The 20,992-nt window shown below is 42.3% G+C and overlaps 1 protein-coding gene across 5 annotated transcripts; it reads right to left on the minus strand.

Moving 5' to 3' along the window:
• Positions 1-11,483: 11,483 nt before the first annotated feature.
• armc1 (armadillo repeat containing 1) lies at positions 11,484-20,846 on the minus strand. 5 transcript variants are annotated; one of them, XM_030079347.1, is made up of 7 exons: positions 20,603-20,846; positions 19,781-20,024; positions 18,942-19,033; positions 16,331-16,523; positions 15,704-15,820; positions 15,447-15,521; positions 11,484-14,063 (listed from the first exon to the last, which is right to left on the minus strand). In XM_030079347.1, the coding sequence occupies exons 2-7, from the start codon at positions 19,940-19,942 to the stop codon at positions 13,878-13,880; spliced, it is 825 nt and encodes a 274-aa protein (XP_029935207.1). In that variant the 5' UTR covers positions 19,943-20,024; positions 20,603-20,846; the 3' UTR covers positions 11,484-13,877. The 5 variants fall into 5 exon arrangements, with proteins under 5 accessions (XP_029935207.1, XP_029935206.1, XP_029935202.1 ...); XM_030079346.1 differs by having other exon boundaries at positions 19,781-19,992; positions 20,520-20,846; XM_030079342.1 differs by having other exon boundaries at positions 19,781-19,987; positions 20,603-20,845.
• Positions 20,847-20,992: the final 146 nt, after the last annotated feature.

Here is a 20,992-nt window from a genome sequence, read left to right on the forward strand (position 1 = left end):
GGGGTGGCATGACCCCAATGAGACGCCTGCTTTACCCAGGTGGCAGTGAGCGATGCTCTCCCACAGTCCCAGAGCAGGGGAGCGAGGAGACCCTTCTTTGCCCAATGGGCTGGGCTGGAAAAACAGACGCCCACACAGACACACACACATCTCTTATGCACACATACACTCAGTCGCACCCTCAACACCCTCAGGGCTCCAGCCCACTTTCAAGGAAAATTTGACATGAGCAATTATTGAGGGCTTGGGAATGACAGGTCTGTTCCAGGTTTCAACAGGCGCTCAGAGGAAAAGCGTGCTGACAATCGTCTGGAAAGACAGAATTACCATTTGGGTTAAGGCAGTGCACTGGACTAAGTGAGCTGCATCTCTGTCTTTCTCTCTCGTTCCCCCTCAGGGCTTTTTAGACGAGCACACTGCCTCTCCCTGGATGTTTACACATCATTAATGTTCCCCCATCTCGTCTTTCCTCTGTCCTTTAAGAAACGGGGATGTAGGTCTGAGATGGAGGAAAAGACAGTTCCTGGTCAAGCGTGAGGGAGAGAAACGAGCGCTGTAGCCCTGCATTATTGGGTATGGAGCAGAATCCCTCAGACATGATACAACAATTCAGTTCAAGTCAGGGAAATACCTGCGTGCAGACTTCAAATCATGTTGGAAAAATAACTTTACAAAACAGTGCTGTAAAACTGATAGCCAATTTGTCAAAGTTTGCTCTATTATTAATGCATCATGCATTTATTGCATCATGCAATTAATCATATCCTTCACAGTTTTACCAAATGTGCGCAGTAGAGAAATTTTGAATTATTATCATCATCAAAAGTAAAGCAATCAGCGTTGTTTTCATGCAAACATCATCAACAGTGCTTTAAAAACAACTTTAGAAATCTTATACTTCCGAAAGAGTGAAAAAAATGAGGAGGAAAGTCTGGTGTGTGGCAGACACGTTAGACAACACTGGTAATGAAGCATTGGCAGAAAGTGATAATTATTTTAATTAATGATAATGGTTTTAATGATTCAACATTTTGGCTAATTGATTATGATTGATTGCACATTACTAAACAAGGAAAGTGAATCAGGGAGGTAATCAGGGAGATGACAGCACAGGTCAACACTACAGCGTGACGGAACATACACTACACATGCTAATCAGACCCACAGAGACGGAGAGAGGGAGAGGGAGAGACAGGCAGATGGAGGGAGAGGTGGGGAGACGAAGTAAAAACACTGAATGGTTGCTGTTTAAAAAGAATGGAGTGTAAAGGAACGGAGTAGACTGTTGAGAAAAAAATGTCACAGAAAGAGGAGGCAGTTGTAAAGACATTTGGCGAAACAGGGAAAGAGGGAAATAAATGTGGCACAATTCATCTGGCTGAAAATTTTTGGTTGTAAAAAAAAATTTAAACGACTTTCTGCAAATAAGTTGCTCGCATAACTAGTCTTTATGCTGCAAAATGTCTGAATGCATCGTAATATATATATTTATATATATATATAGAACAGTCGCACTGGTTGCATATGAGCTGTGGATGCTGTGTAGGGATGCTTCATCAGTGTGAAAAAAGCCTTAATGCTTAATATTCAACTTTACCAAAAGCAAGCTTGGCAAGCAACTTTTGAATTTCAAAATATTTTTTTCTGAACCAATATCCATCTAGATCCAGACAGCTAAATAGCTCATTATCTCTCCCCATGTGTATCTAATTGTGAATTTCTATTGGTTTTTGTAGGTGCAATCTATAGCATAATTGCAGAAGATGAGAAATTATATCAAAGGTGTTGCGTTCTGTATAATTTCCTTGTGCACGAGAAAACCATAACACCAGTGTCTCCTCACAGCCTCTTGAGGTGTGTTTGTGTCAGGAAGGAGGCACCAGCAGCCTCTGTGTCCTCATCACCCCCTGGCCTGCCGCTGGTTGTACACTACATTTACGGGGCTTGGAAACGGGGGTCAGTCCTTCCCTCCCACTTCTCCATCTCTTCCTGGTTTTCTCCACAGTGTGGACACTTGTCAGAAGGGTTTTACTTCCCAGGCTTCCCACTCCACCCCCATCATCAGCTGCTATTGTCTAAGCCACCCCCCACTCTATGCCTCACACACACACACACACACACACACACACACACACACACACACACACACACAGAAGCCCATGACATGCAAATCTGTCCCCTTGATTTCACTTTGGAGAGATGGTGAGTGGAGTGGTGGAGTGTCCTGCCCTCTGCCACCCACCCCCCCACCCGCCGTCCTCACCCACCTCTGTCTCCTGCTCTTACCCTCTGTATGGGGCCCTCCTCAGAGTAGATGGACTGGGTTCGAATTTAATTAATGAAATGTATGATAATGTGATTTCTTTAATAGAATGACATAGTCTAATGGTGTTGTGTGATTATGATTAATATAGTACTTTGGTGGGAGAGAACACCAGCCAAGGGCTAAATGAGGACCTTCTCTCTCTCCGTTCCAACCCTGGAAACATTTCAGCGCTGCCTTGGACCTCTGCACTGTGCTTGTGTCAGTCTCTTAGCTTAGATAGTGACTGTGGAATTTATTCTGAACCACATGCACTGCTTTTTTTTTTTTTTTTTTTTTTTTTTTTAAATCCCAAATAAATAAAATCTACAAACATTTCCAGTTTGCCAACACAAATTTTCTATGACTCTCCAGTTACTGAGTCAACCAGCAAAACGATCAAAGGATGTCGATTCCATCATTGCCTCACATTTTGCATTTATCTCATATTTAATGTACAACATGGAGAAGATTAATGTCTTAAACAGAGCCCTCATGGTTCTATACATACCCTGTTTGAAATGGATCCCATAGGTCAAAGGTTGCTATTTTCTCTTTCAGATGTAGTCTACTCGAGTGGCAGTCAAGCATGAATCATATTATCCTTGAAGAGATGAATGTGTCTGACTGAATGAAGAGGGTAATGATGTGGACAAAGGCCACTTATTTTCCCTTTATAATGGCAGTGACTACTCTGCACGATTATCTGTGTAGTGTTTTCTTCATTCTGCAAATTTATGGCCTAATTTTACCATATGGCAACAAAAACTTTCTTCAGAGATGGATTCCGTCCTGAAGTGTGGAATGAAATTTTGGCTTTGAGCACCAAAGGCTACTGGGCCTTTGGCAGTGTGTGGAAGGCGATGAATCAAAAAAGATGCCGCGCCGTCAGGCATCTTGAAGAAACGAAGCCTTCCATCATATTTAAGTGTTTGAAGGTTGTTTGAAGGACAGAAGTGAAGTCGTCGTCTGGAGAAACAGGAGGTTTGAGGGAAGTGCTTCTCCACAACCGTTTGTCACTCTGATATCTGGTAAATGTGATAATTAATACTGTAATTTAACTAAACCCACTCTGCAAGGTCTGTAATTAAAACTGATGTACCTACTTAGCACACCAAGCATCACAGGTGGGCCCAAATTAATCTGCAAATAGAGCTAAATTGCCTGCGCTTAGCATTTTCGTCAACGTCACTCACTTTGGGGGGAAATATCTGTAATTAATTCTGATATAACAAAGTCATAAATTTGAGGTTAAATGCAGCCTTGCCAACAGACGCAGTGACAGCAAGAGACCTCATCTAGCTGTCCCAGATGGGATCCAAGACTCCGCTTTCTCCCAAGAACTTGGCTGAGACTTCCTCTGACAACTGTGGTTTGCTGCTAAGGCAAGGGGAAATATTCAAAGATAGAGAAATCTTTTTTCTCGCATTCTCTTTCAGTCTTTTTCAATTTGAGTAATCGAAATGAACTGGAGTGAAAGCTGACTTCCATGCTGCAGAACGGAAAATGAAAAGATTAGTTCTGGATGAAAGCCAAATGAATGCATTTTGATTTTGAATCACTATGAAATGAAGCTGCAGCCACACTACGATATACAAGCCTGTCTAGTCTGTTTGAGTTTTTTGCTCCTCCTAATATTTCTCTTCTACTTCAGACCTAACTACAGTAATGGTCACTATATTCCATGAGTGCTGTCGTAATTTATTTGTATGATCTGCTGCTCATATAGACATTTATTTAAAGCTCTATGAACACCGTAAGTCAGACAATAATGTAAAATTGATGATACAACTACAGCTTATTTAACACAGATTGGAAGTGGTTGTTGCAATCTTTTATTTTTCACACACAACCCTCACTTAGCCAACATGACCTGTGGCATGAGCAGCAAGTGACCTTTCCAAAATCCAAAGGGATCCCAGTCATCAACAATCATAAAGCTGCACAATGGGTGTAAAAAAAAAATTAATAAAAAAAAAAAAATAGAGGTGTGGCGACATAAAAGAATGAAAAATTAAAGAAGCTATTATTTTTGTCTGTTGAGTATGAGTTCTATGAATGCACAATATTGTTCATTGTTCCCTCCTGTGTTTTTGTTTTGGTTAGTGTGCACAGCACAACCTGGCGCACTGCTATTGTTGAGCAAAAATAGTAGATTAAACTGAACGACAGTCAAATCAAAGAAATAATCACATATTTATGAATATTTAATATGGTCATGGCAAATAAGGGAAGTAATTAGGAGTTTCCATAAATTAGCAAATTGTTATTTTATGTTAATGAGAGATCTTCAGTTTTTTCTCATGAATAATTTATGAATCAACAAAAAGTTTAGTGGGGAAGGAATGAAAAGTATGACTGTTATGTTGATCAGACACATGCACACGTGCTCAGACACACTCGTACATGCATGCACACATGCACAAACCCTCCTTCCTTTCCTTCCAGTCGCTATTGTTTTGTTCAATTTGTCACTTGATATTCATTAGGTATCCAGCCTAATGAATTAGGACTGCAGGTTTTATTCCAAAGCACAGCTGAATTGACAGTGCAGCCTGGTGTGGAGTTGTTTTGGAGTGTTAAGGCAACACTGACAAACCACTTAACGCCTGTTCATGTCCATTTCAGTCACAGTAAATACTAGCTTCCACCCGAAAGGTACAAACAAAGGGTTCCGTCCTTTACTGCAGCATGTGTGCATACGGTGAGGAGATAGAGAGGTGATAAAGGAGCTGGTTAGGTGTGAGAGGAGGTGGACATTGGAGACACATCAGAGTAATGGGCTGTCGAAGGTTAGCCTAATATAAGGCTTGTGAAATGATAGGAGGGAGCAGTGCTGGAGGGGATGTGAGAATGGGGGTACAGTAAAGACCTCAGAGGGGAAGGGGGGGCTCACCGAAGGGGTTAATGTGAAGGCGGAGGAAAAGGGTGGGTGGGGAAGGGAAGGGCAGTGAGTCAGAAAACAAGAGCAAAACAAATCTGTGATCTGGAACTCAGAGAGCAGCCACTCAGGAGGGATTAATGAGAAGTAGGAGGCTGTGAAATTATGTGGCCTTTGAGTGGGGAGAATGGCCCTAGCAGAGCATGGCCCTGAAATGAGGTGAGACAAACTTCACCTGATCCACAATTAACAGCATCACGCGGATGGGTGACAGAGGGTCACAGCAGGGGAGGGAAAAATCACAATTCGCTTTGTGGCAAATTATCACCCCTCCAAAAAGGGCAGCCATCAGAAACCGCAGCTCAATGAGGAGAGGAGAACAAGATTTTACACACCCGTCTTTTTAAAAGACAGGGGGAGAAAGACAGGGATGAGAGCGAGGCTTGTTAGAAAGATTTATGCTTAATAAGAACAGACAGTAGCTGGAGAGGGAGACAATTAACGGTATGGAAAAAACATATAAATAAAGAGATAGAGTGAAAGAGTGAGGGAGACAGAGGAGGAAAATAGGGTAGAGTTGATTGCACAGGGGGTGAGGAGCAATAACAGGAGCACAAATGATTAAGTGGTGTTAGGGACTAGGAACACTTGTTTGCAAGGACAATCTTTGTGTGCTTTTGTTGTCTGCCGGCCGCCTTTATCTTTGTGTAATTCTCCGTCTGATGAAATGTGTTTAAAGAGATGAATTGGGATCGGAGGAGCCGTCCTGACATGATTATGAGGGATTCATCTGCAGCCATCTGCCACCGTTATGAAAGGGGGGGCGAGGGAGGGCTAGCAAAGAGAGAGAGAGAGGAAGAGTGGGAGAGAGAGAGAGAGAAAGGGATGGAGGGAAGGAGGGAGGGAGGGAGGGAGGGAGGGAGGGAGGGAGGGAGGGAAGTGCAGACCTTCTGTTCAGCAACCCTGCCACAAACCCGACATTACACAGGCCCCTGGCCCACAGTTTAACATGAACACTTCTTTTGCCCCAGTATCTGAAGGTGAGCTCTGGGTCCAATTCAGTCAAAAGGAAGCAGAACCAGGGCATGAAGCTTGTACACTTGTTATTGCACTGCACAGTTTAAATACCCCATTAATTCAACAACAAGAGGAACTAAACAGCGGTTTAAGGAAATCAATTTCCACTACGATGAATGGAAGAGCTTTGATGCTAAGCCTAGTAGGGATATCACAAGAACCGAGATTTAGGTTGCAAGTTAATATCAAAAATTCTGAAAATGATACCAGTACTACTGTGTTGAGAATAGTTTGTATCAACACAACTTGAAACCTATCTCTGTTTTTATTCTAATGTAGCCTTAGCCTTCATGTTTAAATACTAGACAGACTCAAAGTTGCATTCATGCTTACAGGACTGTAAATCAAAATGAGATTTGAAGTCATAATAATACCAGTGAATCATAATAATACCATGGTGTCTGTTGTTTTGCAGGACATTTCATACTGCTCCTCCTATATAAAGTCAGTATTTTGTTGTGTTGCTTTGTTTGACTTGTAACTCTGTCTGCTTATTCTAATGCAGCCTCTATGTTTAAATACTTAAAAAGATAAAGATTCTATTTATCGCACAGCATCTTCAAATTAAAGAGTGTTAGATTTCTGGTTTTGTTAAGGTATAGAATCATGTAGCCTATCGAGAATTAATATCAACTACCAATACTCATGCACTGAGTGTAAGCTCTAACGTAAGCCTTCATATGTTCGTGTGCCTCACTAGCACACTCGGGTACAGTGAGATCGTACTTCGTCAGTTGCTCAGAGTTTTCTGGAATCTTTTCCAGGTACCACTGGTATTATATTGTGACTTGGAAATGGCACCTACAGAATACATCATATTCACACACCAGTTGGAGGACAGGCTACAACAGATGGGTCCATTGCTCATCACAACGTCCACTTGTTCTAAAGGGGAAAGCGGGGGCCTCAGACAGCATGTCTTAAGTTGTGTAATAGGCTTTTAGTGTCACAAGTGAAAGTCACACTTTTTTGCCCCCTCCCGCTTGTTTGTTTTTTGACTGAAAGATTTTTTTTCCCACACTGCTGTACATCTCCGTGGCTAAAAATGGACCATAAGTGAAATTTATGCCTAATATTTTTAATATACACAATCTTGTAGAGGAATAAAACTCATGGATATTAGCTAATAGATTGTTAATTTATAAATATCTGGCATAGTCAAATTCATCTTTGCTGGTGATTGGTATCTCTAATTATTACAGTATCTCATAAGCATGTGACAGAGGTTGCCAGGGCAGCTGACACAAAGTTTTCTCACTTTTGTTAAACCAAAGCAGATTTTTTTTTAACTCTAAGTTTTTCAGACAAACATGAGAATTGAATTTTATTTAAGAACACCGTAGCTTATGAATGAATATAGCTGTCATCTCTTTATGACCACCTTGTTTTATCGATCAGATGTGGAGACTAGTCCATAAAAAACTCCCCAGGTATGATAAGACAATATCTCCCCTCAGTTCTTCTGTGTTTTAACAAAGTGCCTATTTCATTCCTGCCCATTACAACTCTGCCATCACTTCATATTACAGGTCAACGTTGTGGTGCTTAATTATATGCCGGCTGCTTGGGGCTCCTAATAACCTGTCATTGAGGGAAATTTGAATGTCACACCATATTGTTGGGCCCTAATGGCAGCAGGCAGATCCACTGATGAGCCGTTTTGGGACAATTACAGCGGATATTCAAATCACAGGTGGGGTGTGGGGTGACCCACCACACACAGCCTGACAGGGGTTCACACAACTTGCACACACTCACAGGCAAAGGCTGCTGCATTATAATGGGAGAGCACACAAACACACGGGCGCGCGCACACCCTGATTATACTCGTCACACGCGCGCGCACACACTTGTTGTATCTTGACCGTGTAATCCACCACTCCTGACACATAAAGGGGCTGCCCCCCCCGTCCCTGCTGCTGAAATAGTTTAACTGTACCCTGATCGCTTTTATTATCCGCCTAATCCAGATATCAGCGATTTCATCAGGCCAGGAAGATATGCATATCATGAATTATTTTGACATTGGGACCTTTTAATTTTCGCCGGCAATATTTCATCCCACCAATCAGTGCCTGGAGTGGTTGTCGCCGGGCGGACGTGGCGGTGTCAGAGGACGAGACTCTCCCCGGCGGCTCCAAATCATCCGGAGGCCATAATGAGCTACGGCCACAATTATGAGCTGCCTGTGTGCGTGCACGCATCTCATCAGGCCACCGAGCCTCTGCGGGAGGAGGAGCACTCTGCACACACACACACACACACACACACACACACACACACACATGCACACTACAAAACATATCCATCTTAAGTCATTTCATCTCCTGTTTTTTCTAAAAATGTGTGAATATGTGCCTGATGTGATTTCATAATTTCACTTTTTTTTCAAGTGCAACTCAACTTGTTTCAAGATTTTTTTTTTCAACTGAGTGAAAATACCTCGATGCTGATAGAGAGATCTGGATTGTTTTGCCTTGTTGCAAGATGATGCTTGTGATTTTTTTTCTTCCTGTTTTATTTATTTGTTTGTTTGGCGTGTTTTTAATTCTGGAACCAGCACAGCAAACAACAGAAACAATTTCACTTAAATGGTAGATTTTTTTTTTAAACTTGACACGTGGAAAGCAAGATTTTCAGACTGAATACACACTGGAATTACTTATGGTTAACATTTTTGCAATGACAAGTCCTCTCCCCCAAACACACACACACACACACACACACATTAGCCTATACTATGAGGTAAACACAGAAGATATGCAACCTCATGCCACACAGTGTTTTGCATGATAAAAGAGGTTTTCTCTCACACAGTGGAGAATTTCATGTATGTCTGTGATGTGACTCGTGATATATGGACTCCTAACTTACCTAATCAAGTTGTCTTTACCCACTTCCCTATAGGGGTGGGTATTATGTGAGCAAATTGGATGCTCCAACAGTCAGTCCGTGACCTTCCCTCATCCTAGATGCTGACCCGCCGTATAAAGAGAGACATTACATCTCGTTACACAACAACACGGCTCTGGCGCTCAGCTCCAGATAAAGAAAAATGTCTCAATTAAATCTTCACCAGCCCCCCCCTGCCGAAGAGTTATCGCTGCCCCGGTAGCGCTGATCGCTACACTCACACATCCTCAAAAGTTATTTGACATAAATTGCCGGAGTCACATCATTTCCTGCCACACTCTGAGCGGGATTTACGGCTGATCCCATTGACTGGGAGCTGAACCTCCAATAAAATTCCTCAAAGAGCCCAGGGGCCGTGAGACGCACCTATCTACCCTCCATCAGGTCCTCGCCCCTGCGCACAGATTAACCATGCAAATACACACAGGTGGACGGCTGATACCGACAACGCATTTATGCACAAATAGGCAACCAGGTTGATATGGCAGTGGGACGACGGCTGTACACAAGACAGCCACTGATTGTGTTTAATCTGATGTGGATGGGGAAATGAAGAAGTGGGGAATGGGGTTTATCTGGAGAAGTCAGGGAATGACATTGTGCTTTTAATTCGAGAGGTGAATGCCATTGCCATTGTGTGTTTTGTGGAGGATATCCCCTTATCTGCAACAACTTCTGAGTGCAGTAATATCATTACAAGGCAGCATATGAGTCCATGAAGAAAATTATTTTAAACTGGAGGCAGAGCTAATGCACCAACTTTAGTGTTATTGCTTTTTCCACACACATTAGTGCTCAGGCATTGTGGAGAAAGGTGCATGTTATACAACTCCAACAAACAAGCTAATGGCTGCACAGCTCTCCTTACAGCCGTAATAGGCAGATGTCTGCAGATACTATATAGCATTATAACGTAAAAAGTATATAGTGATAATCTTACTGTACATTAAATTGTGGCTTTACTTATTCTAAATTCAACTGGACCAGATGAAAAATAAACAGCAGTTTTCACCAAGGCTTTCAACAGCATTAGTAATCTAAGTCCTTTAATTATGAGAAAGTGTTTTTTTTTATCAGATGTTTTGAGATTATATTCTGGACCTCACTTTTTTTTTTTTTTTTTTTTCATTTGATTGCTCCTCTTTGCCAAGCTTACTGTCTCTCTCTAGTGGTCATGTATGAGAAATCTGAGCCAGAGGCCTCATAAGCCCCATCTCCTATGGCTTGGTAAATAAGATACCCCTATAATGCCCAGTTACTGTGAATTGATTGTATTCATTTGCAACAAACAAGCTGTTTGTGGCATTGCAGGGGATATGTGATCATCATTGTGTTGAAATACAGGCAGATTATGTTGTGATGTTTTTTTGTGATGCAGAGCCATGCAACTACTGCACATACCGTGTTTCTACATATGCCATTGAAACCTTTACCAACATGTGGGGTGACCATTTCTTCCAGTGAATGCTCTTACTGCATAACTTCCATCTTTCCTACACCTGTGCAACTACCTGACTCATATCCACAAAAATGGCTGTGCTGGGAGTTAGGCCTTCAAGTTCTATATCCTGATAATGAATTACAAACTGTGCTGAAACTGGACTTCAATCCTTTGGATGCTTTAAACTTTCCTTGAAACATTTTTATAGTAAATTTAGATATCTAATGTGGGTCTGCAATGTCTGTGTTGTTGTCAATGCTGAAATATTTTGTCTATTTTGTTTTGGATTGTGCATAAGGAATACATTTCCCTCTCTGATGGTGTTATAAGGGTTTAATAATAAAAATGCCCTGAACAGACACAAAATCGTTCTGCTGGTGGCTGCCATACTATCCGCTATTGTCCTTCTATGTGCTCTTTAGTCACCCTCCATCCAGATGATATAGCTAGGGAGTGAAGCCTCGTCTCCAGCTTGGCACAGCAGCTCCTCAGAGGCTCAGCAGTGGAGGCAGCAGCAGCAGCAGCAGTGGCTCCAGGGCTTCCAGCTGGGGCTGGCTGCTGCCTCTGCCTGCCTACCAGCACCAGGGCTGGGGGAGGTGGTAGGCAGACCGCTGGAGCGCCCTGGGGCACTTCACTTATGCACCAGTAAGGAAAACAGAATTTTCTCTCTCTACTAAGAATGGCTGCTGCCCTCAGCAATCTGATTTGACAAAGTAGGGTCTGCAGCAGTGGCGTGTCAGGGCGGCCACCGCAGACGCCACAAAGATGACATTATCAGTAATATCAAGAAAGTGATGGATCAAGACTGTCCAATCATATTCTGTAAGTAGTATTAGTTTTAAAATGAGAATAAAAAGCATGAGACAAACTTTGAAGTTTAACATTATCTTCTTTATCAGTGAATGGGAATCAACTGTTTTAAGATCTGCAGTACATTATATTACATTTGATGACAGGTGCGCTCTGTACACATGAAGTTACATTTCTGAGAACTTGCTCTGTGGTTATTTGTCAACTGTTGGTAGGTAGTGAATATAACAACAAAAGGAAATGAACACATTAGCACATAAAAGAACCGTTCCTAGAAATAATGTTCAAGTATTCTTGCTATACAGGTATATGAGGTGCAACAAATATTAAAATAAAATTACATGGCATGACATGACAGACTTTTATTCTGAGGACGCTGAACAAATAAGGAAGACTTGAGATTTTTTAAAAATTATAATACTGATAATGATCTCAACTTCAAGCTCTCATTCAAAAGACATCATTTTGAAGACTACCGATGGACTACAGTTGGTGAGTTTCATGCAAATATAACGTACAAATGTCTTATTGCTTTTCAAGTGAATTGTCACAATCAGCTCGGGTCATTCAGGTCAACAGTATGACCGCAAACCAACTGTGACGTCCCCACTGTCAAAAGAATCAAAGTTGTCTGGTCAGCATTTCACGTAATAAATGTTGATGACACCAACACAAATCCAATGATATCATGATTAAAACTGGTGTGAGTCACGGGACTGTAAGTGTTACAGAATCAGAAAAATAAAACACCAAAGACCATTCGGTGCAGCTAAAGCTTTGTATCTTATTTTGCTACCTAAGAAAGTCAGATGCTGTGACCATAAATTGAAAAATCAGTATTACAAAACAAACCAAGAAAAAAAAAAAAAATTACCGCTCACGTGTAAGGTATGAGACCACAAGGTATCAGGCACCATTTACAAAATGTACATATCCACACCCCTGATACAATACCACTACTGCCAATGTGACAGCACTGGAGATATCCTCTGTGTGTGTGTGTGTGCGTGTGTGCATGAATGTGCGCCTGTGTGCACCAACAAGATCTTTGCTTTAAGGACACTGCTGGCTAAACTGAAAAATAAAATCAAACTGTTCATGTACTTCTAGGTAACAGATTAGTATTTGGCAAGCAGGTGTCAATCAAGTTCTTGAACCAGGATGTCTTCACCATGCTGATCTAAGATATTGCTAAAACTAAAGAGGGACTGTAATGCTGACATTTAACTATTAGGCTGAAAGTAGAGGTAGCCTAAAATCTGTGCAAGTAACACAAGGAGATGTCAGTCGATTCAACACCACCAAAATATAAACTAAAAGAACTCACATTCATATTTTTTCTGCATTGCATCATCAAAGGAGTTCCACTTTTTGACTGAAATGACTACAGCACAACAAGAGTTAGCATATTAATTAGCCTAAGTAATCACATCCCTTTTCAGTATGCATCAAATAGTCCTATAGTATGAGGCAGCTGTTGTCAGCCAGTGGCTGAATGCGCTACAGCCTCTTGCTGGTGTCTAGTTTACTAATTCTGCTGAAATGCCTCCCACAGTGAGATATAAGCTGGGGGAGGCCTGCTGCTGCTACGGGCATTTCAACCCACCTTGGAAGCACAGATACTACATCTCACAAGCCTAGAGCTCTCAAATCACTGAATAAAATTACAATGATAAACAAAATAGTTATAGTGAAGTGTCAAAAGGCACACACACAAAAAAAAAATCATGGAACAAGCATGAACAGCAATAAGTACAAGCAAGATTGGCACACAAAAATTACAGCATGCTTTAAGTAAAGATCCCTCTGAGAAGGATAATATAAAGAAAATTAAGCCTAATCAAATTATGCAAAGGAAAAAGGATAAATACATATATCAAAAGGACGATGAATGGGGAAGAACGCCAAGAGAAAAGCACTCAAACTCAAGCTCAAACAAAGGAACTCCCAATTTTCAGCGAATGCAGAGTCCGCCTCAGAACAATTAAACATGAACTCCCACCACAAGTCGACTCTGGCAACACAGCGCGACACATTTCCACAGTACCATTTGGTTTCAAAGTGTTGGACGCATTGGAAGTTGGGGGAAAATTTTCAAGGTATGAAAACAAAAGTGGGAGGCCGATTCTGCTGGCTATGGCTTATGTTGTCAGATACATAATATGCAGCAAGAATATAATTGTGCACATACAGCCAGTGGTGATAGTTGTAGCTCAATGCATCATATATACACACACAAGTTGAAGTTACTGCAGGTTCTGCTTGGCAGTCCAGCGCTTGTTGCAGACAAAAAGCCAGGCTCAGTGTGTGCTTGGCAGAGGGGAGTCTAGACTAGCGAAGAGCTGAATGACATGAGGCAGAGCTTAGGCCCAGACTAAGCTGACAGAGGCTGAGCCAGCAGTTGGATGGTGCTTTCTGGGGAAAAGGGGGGGAGGAGAAAACACAGGAAGTGGTCACCAGTAAAAGGAACGGGTCAGGAAGTTGGCCGCTGTGCTGAGCCAGCCCATGCCATCGGTGATGGAGCCGACCCGTGTGACAGCCTTGTCCTGCTCATGGGATGGACTCTCCTCCTCAGGCAGGTAGTCTGGGATGTCTGTGTTCTCCTCCACCAACACGGCCTCCTGAAATGGCAACATCAGCTACACAGACAGAAAAAAGAAATATTAGGAAAAAGATGTAGGGAAGCAAGGGGAATTGTTTGTGTTTGAGTTACCACAAAGCACACAAATTTATCCACAAAACTAATTTATAAGATTCCCGGATTAGCGTGGATACAAGACAGGCATTTAATCACTGAACAAAAATACTACTGACTTAGTGGCACAAGATACATGACTGAGCTAGGTCTGCCCCCTGCTGGCCACAAGATGTACAACAAATTGTAAATATGAGGCTTCTTTCATGCAGCCCAGTTTCTTTTTTCAGTATAAATCATTCAGGTTCTTCATGAGGTGAGGTGATGCTGAAGAAAAAACTTTGGAGTTTCAAATAAACTTTGATTACAGAGTCTGGGAGGTGGTAACACACAGCTCTCAGGGCATAACTGGGACTGGTCATGTGTTTGGCAAAAAGCGTGTAGCCTACAGGGTGAGGCAGAGATGTGACCAGCTAATCATGTCAGTGTGAATAACTCTCAGCCTTAGGCAAGGGGTTGTGCTCCCCGACACACAGATACAGGCAACAGACTATTGACTAGGCCTGCTCAATTAATCTTGTATAATCAGCTATTGCAATTTCAGCTTAAGCAATTAATAATTGTAAATACTGATATATAAGCAATATTAAGATATATTAGTTAATTCAGACATATATGAAAACAGTCAAGATGTTAATGGAAGTCATCCAAGTGAAGGAAAATTATTTTGTTCCTCATATCGTCAAGACCAAACCATAATAACAATATCAAGCAAAAAAAAAAAAAAAAAAAAAAAAAAAAAAATCAAGATTGTCATTTCAGGCGTACTTGTGCAACCCTACTACAGACCTATGAATTGATCAACTTTAATCTTAAAAAGTGAATCTTATGTGTTGTGTAGCCAAAAAGATAATCAAAAACAGAAATCCCAATCAGTATACATTCCTATATTTAAAAATTAAGTATAAAAATTGACAAATAAAAGGAAACTTTATGTGTTTCAAGTATTGAGTTGCAAGTGCAACACTGGCCTGTAGTGTTCAATCAGAGAACAAAGCAGCCCAACAAAATACTGATTTCAAATTAGAGGAACTGTATAACATGTCCCGCTGTGACAGTAAATACAATGCTATGATTATGTGCTCTCATATTTATTTACAGTCCTTTAAGCATGACTGCAGCTGCGGGTGTGGCAGTATTTAAACCTACAGGCTAAGACTACCTTAGAATAACAGTACTGAGGCAGAGACTGAGGGGTCAATTAAACTCAATGTGACTGATAATATAAACACTAGTATAGGTATCATATCGTCTTGTGACATCTCTAATAACCATGGTATACTGTTAAAGCCAGTTTTTCCTTCTCATGTGTCATCTCTGGACTTACCTCTCCTCCATCGTCTGCCTTCACCACCTGCTGAGCCTTCATTACTTTGGTGGAGTTGATAGCTGTGCCCAGAGCCTGGGAGAAACAAGATTTTTTTGCTTTAGTCTCTGAAGGTAAGTACATTTAGCTGTACGAGTCAATCACATTATAGCATTCACTGGGTGAATGCATTTTCAAATAACATTAAACCTCTATCACTGCACAGTAGCAACTGTAGCAGTAGCTGGTTTTCTAACCGTGTGCAGACAGGCACTTACCTCAGCTTTAAGGTCGGAGCGGATCCTGACCACACACCTCTTGACAGCCATCTGGAAGGTGAAGCTGATGACCCCTCGGATCTTCAGCAAAGCCTCCTCACACAGACTCCTCCGAGTCTGACAACAAACAAGAGACAAGGGAAAAGTATGACAAGATGTGCTGAGCAGGGAGGAAAACAGGGCAGCAGCTCGTCTTCAAGTCCCTGCCCTGGGCGAACTGACACCCTGAGCAAGATAGTCTATATTTCAGTGTACTATTTTATATTTTAATACTGACATTCAGCTGCTATAAGCCACATTCCATTGAGAAATACTGTTTACATGCTTAGCTGCCATATTCTGGTGTGTTTCTGCTTGTATTAGCCGTGCTTCCCACCAGAGGACATCTGTCTGTTGTAATGTGATCTGGCTAGGTGCAAGGTTCCTGTAGAGCAGTGTTCAGGTTCAATCTCAACGTCCTGCTGTTCAATGCCTGACATTTACAACATAAACCCACCTCCACCCCCAGCCCTGTGCCAGAGACACTGCACTGACAACACCGTGACAACAGCAGCAGCGACAAAGCCCTCCCTCCCCCACCAAAAGTAAAAAGCTTTCCCTGTATCAAAGTACAACACTTTCACTTACAGAGTCATCCAGTCCATCAATTTGCAGCACCACAGTCTTGGCTCTCTTGTTGGTGGAGCCCAGGAAGAACTGGGCCTTACGTCGGCAGGAGGCGGCAGCCGCTTCAGCCTGTTCGGCCTCATCTTTACCAGCCGCCTGTAAGATCTCATAGATCTCAGAGGCCAGCAATTTGGTTTCCCCAGGGGAGGTGCTCCTTTGGTGGAAAAGGAGTTAAGAAGATCAGTAAAATAAAAGAGAAGGAGGAAACAGTCATAGTAATAACAATTATACAGTAATAATAATTATTCCACTGTTTAATGAAAATCTTTAAGTTTGAATTACTGTACATACAGCACTTCAGGCTATTGTTGGTTGCGAATATTCTGTTTATGAACTACCAACTGGGTCATACCAAGCCAGAAGCCTCAGTAGTACATTAGCTTACTGAGTTGAAATCATCTGTTGAGCTGATGTGGTGTCCGTAAGTTTAACTGTATGAGCAGTGCAAACGCAGTGCAACTGGATGTATGTACAATCAGTGTCAAGAAAACCACACACTGTGGTTACGATCTGGTCAAGTGTAAATACATCCCTCTACGCCAGCTATACATGCGATTACTATGCTGCACCTAAAAATTCTACACTGTCACCTGTATTTTGTTCAGTAAAGTGGAATCGGATATCCATCCATCTAACAAAGAACCACTGATGTGGCTAAAAGTGTGAATAGTATGTGGGTGAATTGTATCCGGATATTATCCAGATGATAGATGCTGGAAATGACAAGAGTAAATGGGGCCTTCAATAACAAAATGTACTGAGTACCATGTGACATCTTTACGTGTGAGGCAGGAGTTTTAAATCCAGCCTACAACCAAGGTGTATCCATTAAGTCTCTGTTTGTAACCTTCAACCCTCACACTACCATCGCTTGTTTTATCTCCATTTGACTCCAGAATGGACTGCAGTCTGGACTTGACCATGTCATTTCCAGAGCTGAGATGGTGATATTTCTAAAGGTCGCTGTATTGTGGCCTGACGTTGGAGAGTTACAATACAGCTGCAGTCAGAGGGTGGTCGCCCTGCCACAGGGGGCCACACTGACAGCCATAATGCCACCTAACCTTTCCACCACAAAAGTAGGCACCCACTTTTACAGGGAACACATTCACAACAGTGCCTGATGAGTCTCTATAGGCCACGCGTATTTATACATAATTATTTATATGAAAATGTAAGGCTGGATCCTTACCACCATACCCACATAAACTAGGCTTATACTGTGCTTCAGTGAGGTTTATTGCTCTCTTAGCAGAAAACCAAATTATTAGCGGGCAGCATCTTTCTGTGAATACGCCACATGAGGTTGGTCGTAATGCCAGAACTGATCTTCTGTGAGGGATTCTGGGATACCCCTGCAGGCTACACTGTTGTATATGTCACCAAGCCGTCACTCCATGTATAGTAACCAGATACGACATCAGTTGTCTGGCACAGCTGCCCTCTGGGAGCCTCATGCTCCCCAGCGCTGTACAACACATTCCTGCCCCAGCTCCATCAAGGGCTGTCGGCCACGCTGGAAGCCAAACTTTCTCTTTCTGTTGCACTGAGAATGGAAGGAGCTCTGCTGTGACCAACTTCTCTGATAAGTACAACTAAAAGAAAGAAACCTCTGTAATGCCTTCATTTTTAAAGAGCCAAAGGAGTAAGAATGGCATTCACACCTGTTTGGTGCAACTTTGCTAGACATTCCCCCTCAGCCATGTGTTCCCACTCTGTCCAGCTATGATCGACCTCTATCCAAAGTCAGAGTGACTGCATTGGGAGAAGGGGAGCTGATGCTTTAACTGCAAGGCTCTTCTTGACGGCACCCCTGACTAGCTGAAGTGACTGGCTTACTCTGGGGCCAGCAAAAACAGCGCCGTAGGAAGAAAAGGAGGGGGTGGGGGGTTACACAACCTGCTGTCGTCCATTTGAAGATAGGCCTATTCCAGTCTGGGTGCTAATGATAAACAGCAGTCACTTAGCACAACTGCCACTGAGCCTCTGGTAACAGCAGCTATCTGGAGCACAACACCTCCTCAAACCAAAGACCTCCCTCTGACACCACATGGGTGACCAATGTGTTTGGCATGTTCTTTTTAGCACGGTAAAAATGAAATTGAACACAATTCTGTTTTGAAAATGCATCAAAGTACATGTAGTAACATAGAAACAAGCAATGAGATTTTCTCTTAAAACATTACAGTATAAAATGAGTTCCGTCTGCAAAATAACCTGCTAACTCCAGCACAAAACAAGTGCAAATATAAGCCAACATCATTCAAAAAAAAATTATTATCTTGAAAAGCTAGAGACATGGCAGGATGCATTAGAGTCTTGTGACATGCAGAAACAGCAAATTAATTGTTTACCACCCTATGCTAATTCAACATTAATCTCATTCATCCTGACATGGCAAATGGGAGGACATCATCCTGCCTGGAAAATCTGCAGACAGGCACACACTGTCTGCGCAAAACAAAAGAAATCCTAGGTTAAGGTTTTGTGTGGAAAAAGTGCACAGTGAGCACATGTGTGCACAGTGTATGTGTGTGCGTGTGTGTGTGTGATGGTGGTGACAGGGACTTGCTTTTGCATGACATTCTGCAGACTCAGCATCATGCCCAGCTCGCCCTTCATCTTCTCCCTGTTGGCCCGACATTCCGCCAGGTAGCGCACCGCCTGGAAGGACGAGGGCAGCGGTTATCTACTGACAGCTAAAAGGCAACAGACCCACTGAGGTATTATGAGACAGAGAGAGCTGTTTGAGTGTATGTGTATAACGATATAGTATTACACAATCAGTGTAAATACTCTTGCATTCTGTGTTCATACACCAAAGCACCAAGAAGGTACTATTATATAAAACCACTTAGACTTGTACTCACAATAGAAGTCATGCACAAACAGGGCAGGGTTTAGGAACTGCTGCAATGTCAAGGGCTTTTATTGTGTTTACACTACATACCAATGTGGGGGTAAACGCATCAGAATGGCATTACTTGGTTTTGTAAATGCAAAACAGACAGCAGATGTCACCCTTCACCTGTCTCTCTAAGAAACGGGTGAGCTGGGTGAAGGCCACCACGTGTCTGTCTGTGACTGAGACACAGATAGTGGGAGGGAATGCCCTTCGGACTGTCACTGCAGCCTGCTCTGACTCCACCGGACAGCAGGGGGGGACAAATGATGGCAGGAGCAGAGAAACTAGCCAATTTACAGAATCAGCAGGAATCTTAACTAATTAATCTACATCAGTAAATTCAAACGTCACCTAACCCACAATTTTAAGTGTTTAAACAAGAATGTAATTCATTTCCAATCAAGATTTCACAACCTGCACCTTTATGATTTCCTTTCAGACAACAGCAGCAGTAGTACGAATAATTTGTAAGGCCTGCATGTAAAATATAAATGGATAAAACTTACCAACAGAGCAGAGTAGACGATCTGAGGGTTGGAGTGATCCAAGAAGAGGATGAGCCCCGGTAAGCAGCCTTGATCTTCTACTATGGCTCTGCGGTTGAGGGGATCCGCTGCAAGATCTCGCAGCTGGTTCACCACAGATAGTGCGTCCACCTCCCCACTCATGGTGCCTCCTCTCTTGATGCCATGCACATCAAACCAGCCTGTTTACTGTATTGACAGAAGAGGAACCTGGTGAGCCGGGAAACTAACAAAAAAAAACAAAAAAAAAAAAACAATGTAGCTACTGGCATTACTCAAAGTCTCATACAGCTTTTGGACATCTAAGACTAGATTTTGTGACTATATTACCTGCTAAATACACCTTAGAGACAACCAAAACAGCCTGTATGTGTAAGTTGGGAGCTAACAGCTGACTTCAGACTGTCTGCCTAAAAAAACAAACTTATATGAAAACTCCTTTATTGTGGGCGATGTTCACTTAACCTAACTGTTTACGTAAATCAATTAAATGGTTTAAAATTATCTGACTGATTAGTGTGACCCTTGCTACTGACAGCACCGATTGGCTTTGATTAGATTTCACTTATCCCACATGCAAGAATGGCGAATAGCTCGGCGTGGTTGGCTAAACGTTAAATGGACACCATTAACTACACGGTTCATAGCTAACATAGTGTTTATGAAGCGAAAGATAAACCACCCTTGTGTCGCAAGGCACTTTCCACGACCCCAAACTAACCTCAAATCACGCCCTGCGGAGCACAGCCGATCCAGCCGCTAAGCTACAAACTCACTAGCTAGCTAACTGACAATGAGCCCTACCTTTTCGTCAGTTTGGGGTAAAATCATAAGACAACCCGAGGAGAAGAACTTCAGTTGGACATATAATTACGATGTAGTGATCAAGCCAGTGGATTATCGATGACAGCACGAAAACACCCTTTTCAAAAACGGTATCCCTAGGCCTGTGACTCTTTCTCTCCTAGCCTGAGCTAGCCGCGGTGTCCACTGTGTGTTTGGGTTCTTTGCTCCATCGGTGGGTGCGTCTGTTTTGTAGCCACAGATATCCCGGTTTTCCATGGGGATTCCAGTACTTTATAAGGAACGCAACTCGCCCGGGCAAGTCAGAGATATGTAACGAACATCCACCGTATTTGTGGCATGTGATTTGACAATATCGTTTGATTGACGTATGGAATATCCAATAATCAG

This window comes from Myripristis murdjan, chromosome 20 (genome assembly GCF_902150065.1).
Source record: "Myripristis murdjan chromosome 20, fMyrMur1.1, whole genome shotgun sequence".
NCBI classification, from domain to species: Eukaryota; Metazoa; Chordata; class Actinopteri; order Holocentriformes; family Holocentridae; genus Myripristis; species Myripristis murdjan.